The 4,123-nt window shown below is 29.8% G+C and overlaps 1 protein-coding gene across 1 annotated transcript; it reads right to left on the reverse strand.

Annotated features, from left to right (window-relative positions):
* LOC110262753 lies at window positions 690–1,713 on the reverse strand. Its single transcript, XM_021103466.1, has 2 exons — window positions 1,487–1,713; window positions 690–999 (listed from the first exon to the last, which is right to left on the reverse strand). The coding sequence occupies exons 1-2, from the start codon at window positions 1,541–1,543 to the stop codon at window positions 727–729; spliced, it is 330 nt and encodes a 109-aa protein (XP_020959125.1). The 5' UTR covers window positions 1,544–1,713; the 3' UTR covers window positions 690–726.

Consider the following 4,123-nt stretch of genomic DNA (forward strand, 5'->3'; position numbering starts at 1 on the left):
TGTATATTAGAACAAAGTAGTGGCCTTTCATCATGGTCAGATAAACTACAAGTGATAAGATTTACTTAGGTTCAATGGAATAGTGATTTGAAAACCTATGCAGGAAAATTTCTGAAAGGAAAGCAATTAAACTTGACTAACACGTTGCAATTCACTAATTTTTCCAAGCCTAACATAACATTCTACTTGAGTTCAGCTTCTTCATTCTCTCATTTGTTGAAATTTATGCTGCACACTAGTATATAAGAAGAAAAACAGATCTTGTCAATTATCTATTGTGGTAGCTGCATGATTTGTCATGGAAGTCACCAAATCATCAGTCTATATTGTCATGCCCTTCTCCTTCCTACTCTTACAGAATTGCCGAAGATTTAGTTATAACATGACTGCAATCTTAAGCATTCATGTCACTAATAAAAAGGTTGTTATTTTCTGGTATTCGGACTGACTTACTACAACATATTAGCCTTCATATGCTACTGAACTTAGTAGGGAAATTTGATAACTAACTCACAAAAACAAATACCATAAAACATATACGTATGTATAGGTAAAACATAATCAACTTCCAACCATGTTGCCCATATAAAAAAAAGTCATCGACACTTTTTCATTTAAAAGATTCAAGCAATTGTGTGTCTACATTCTAGTATAAAAATTCAGAAAGAATGCAATTATTCTTAAGTTTCTGAACCTAATAGAGGTGCTTCAGGTTCTGGTTTTCATCTAATCGTTTGACTTTGTTGATGAAGCCTCCATCTCTCTTGCAGCTGCTTCTCTAGTCTTCTTCCTCAACTCTGCTTGTATACTTTTCTTGTTCAGCAGCTTCTCTAGGTTTAGTATTCTTTCCTCTATATGTGCTATCAAGTTATCCATTCCCAAATGTTCTTCAACATGATTCTGCTTCCCATCACCCGATCCCCTTGTAGCCTCCCCCGCTCTGACCCTTACAATGTGGTCATCAACCCAGAGAAAGAATTTGCAGTGTGCTTCTGTCACCTATATCAAATAGAACACAATGAATGTATGGTGGTACAAAACACTCCAATTCAATCTAATACACATATGTGAATGTAATTAATTCCTAAAGGCTAAATATTAAAAATTCTTTCAAATTTTAAAGCCATTTTTATATCAGATCAGGTTCCATGTGAATTCATGTCAAAATCAACATTTTTAATCTAGGTACATCTATTTTCAAGAAATCAACTTTTTCCCAGTTCTCAATCATTCTTCATAATTAACCAGCACCGATATCAAATCATATACAATATCAACCCAATTTAACAGCATATCGCTTGCAAAATCAAATCATTTTCATAACCAATAGGCATGCCATTCTAAACAACTAAAAATCACATCTACAACAACTTGAGCTAGGAAAAAATAACCAAATTCTATATTCTAAACCTCCATTCAAAAAATTCAAAATTTAGCCAATTTTAGCATAAACTTAGTGATCATACATGAAGAATTGGGTGCTTACCTTTAACAATGGGCATCCAAAAATTAGCCTATTCGGGTTGCTGTCTGTCTTTGACATGTAACAGATAGCATATTTTCCGCAGAAGCATTTTGGGGCAACACCATCTGTTACATCCGCAGGTTGCAGTGAACTTGAACTTGCATATCCAGCTATCAGTTCCTATTGTCCGCTAGCTTCGCCTCTGCCTCGTCTCGTGTTTGAGGAGCATGCATCACTGGCCATCAATCTAATTAACATTAAACACCACCATGAATAACTATTATCAACTATTGCATTCAAAATTGAAACAATCTGCTTCGATCAATGGTGATTAAATTATTACGATCAAATGGAAGATCTAATTCATTATTGTTTTTGTTTTTTATTATTAATAAACATAATAAATGAATGATAAAATAATAATTTATAAAATAAAAAATAATTTTTATAATTAGATAAAATATATGGGGTTAACTTGTAATTAAAATTAGAAACGGACTATTTAACAGTTATTAAAAAACTTAAAAAACATGTTTTATTATGAGACTATTTAATGGTTCAAATGTTTTGAGACCATCGAATTCAGTGCCGAGTTACTATATTTGGCATCCAAATTAAGTTAATTATAATTTTAAGAGTTACTTTGAGTCCAACTTTAAAGAAGAATGTTAGAGGACTATTAGGATTCATTGTTTTTGGCCATCAGTTAGCTATCATTGTTTAAAAGTATGAGATAAAATATGTTGTTGAATTACTAAACTAAAAAAATTAGACTAAAAGAATTGAATTAATGGCTAAATGATGGCCAAAAAAATAATTCTAATAGTCTTCTAACATTTTTTTACCACAAATTTTAAGGATCAAATTGAATATTAACTCCAAATTTACTCTAAATAAAGTCAATTTCACTTTTAATATACATGTTTTAAAAAATCGCGTTTAATATAAAGAGGGCTGCTACACATACAAGTATTTTTGGTATATAATTTCATATAAGTTAGCTCAAATCCAATAAAAATAATTTTTAATTTAGATTGCGTGTAAACACACACGTCCTTAACTCTTAAATAGCGTAAACGGTTCTTTTTCCTCAATCAAAACCGCAACGCTCAAAATTCAAACAAATATCAAAATCTCTTAAAATCGTCGCGAAAAGTGAAGGAAGTTATGAAGCTAAATTCGAAAAGAATTATGAGAAAATGAAATGAGAATATGAAGAAGAAGAAGCAGCAGAAATGAAGAGAAAGAAGAGGAAGAATTTTGAATTATGTAGAACTTATCAGCATACATACACCAAAAATTCTTAAACAATACACTTAAATATCTTTGTATTACACCGAAATTTTCTTCTTCTTCTTCTTCTTCTTCTTCTTCTTTAGTTGAATGAATGTAATTTCATCATCTTTCAAATAATTTTGTAGCATTATGTGTTTCTTCTTCTTTTTTGTTTGAATTTTTTTCTTGTTAAAAGAGTAAAACAAGAAGAAACTTGAGAAGGTAAAACAAAAAGAAAAAGATGAATAAGAAAAAAAAGAAGAAGAAGATGGTGATGATGATGAAAAAAGAAGAAGAAGCAACAGAAGATGAGGAGGAAGAGAAAGAGTTTTGAATTATGCAGAACTTATCAGTACAAAAACACCAAAAATTCTTAAACAACATACTTAAATATCTTCGTGTTACACCAAAATTTGCTGCAAATATAGAAAAATGTTTCTTCTAATACTGCATTTTTTTCCTTCTTCTTCTTTTTTTCTTATTTCTTTCTTTCTTTTAGTTGAATGAATGTAAGTTCATTCTCTTCCAAATAATTTTGTAGCATTATGTGTTTCTTCTTCTTCTTTGTTTGATTTTTTTGTTTTTATTATTGTTAAGAGAGTAAAACAAGAAAAAACTTGAGAAGATAAAACAAGAAAAAAAAGATGAATAAGAAAAAGAAGAAGATGATGATGATGATGAAAAAGAAGAAGAAGCAGCATAAGATGAGGAGAAGGGAGAATAAGAGTTTGAATTATGCAGAACTTATCAGCACACATACATTCAAAATTCTTAAACAATACACTTAAATATTCTCGTGTTACACCAAAATTTACTACAAATACAGAAAAATATTTTCTTTAATGCATAACTCTTACATTACATTCAATTCAAACCATCAACGATGAACAACAATTTCACAAACAAAAACAACATTATTCACCTACAGAATCATAAGCTACTAACGAAAATATTAACTAAAATCGAATCACACCTCAATCACTTGATTGGATTCAAAACAATAATCAACTTTGTTTTGATTCAATATAATTGACAATCTGAACTTGAATTATTCATTATCTTCAACAACGAGATAACTGTTCAAAACTGATTTTAGAGCTTGACTTCAAAAACGTGGAGAACGAACGAAGAGAAACATAGAGAATGCAGAAATAGAAAAGAACGTAAATCGAAAACGTTGAAAAAATTTAAAAACGAAAACGAAATCCTTTTGAAAAAGGCAATTATATATTTGCGTGTTAATTGAAAAATTAGTTAGATAGTGACGCATGAGGTGAATTAGGTTAAAGAGACTTGTATGCACTTATATAGAATAATGACTTATATATATGTGGAGAATATTTATAATATAAATATGTCTAAATACACATTATTCACATTATT

Source organism: Arachis ipaensis, chromosome B05 (genome assembly GCF_000816755.2).
Source record: "Arachis ipaensis cultivar K30076 chromosome B05, Araip1.1, whole genome shotgun sequence".
Taxonomy (NCBI): domain Eukaryota; kingdom Viridiplantae; phylum Streptophyta; class Magnoliopsida; order Fabales; family Fabaceae; genus Arachis; species Arachis ipaensis.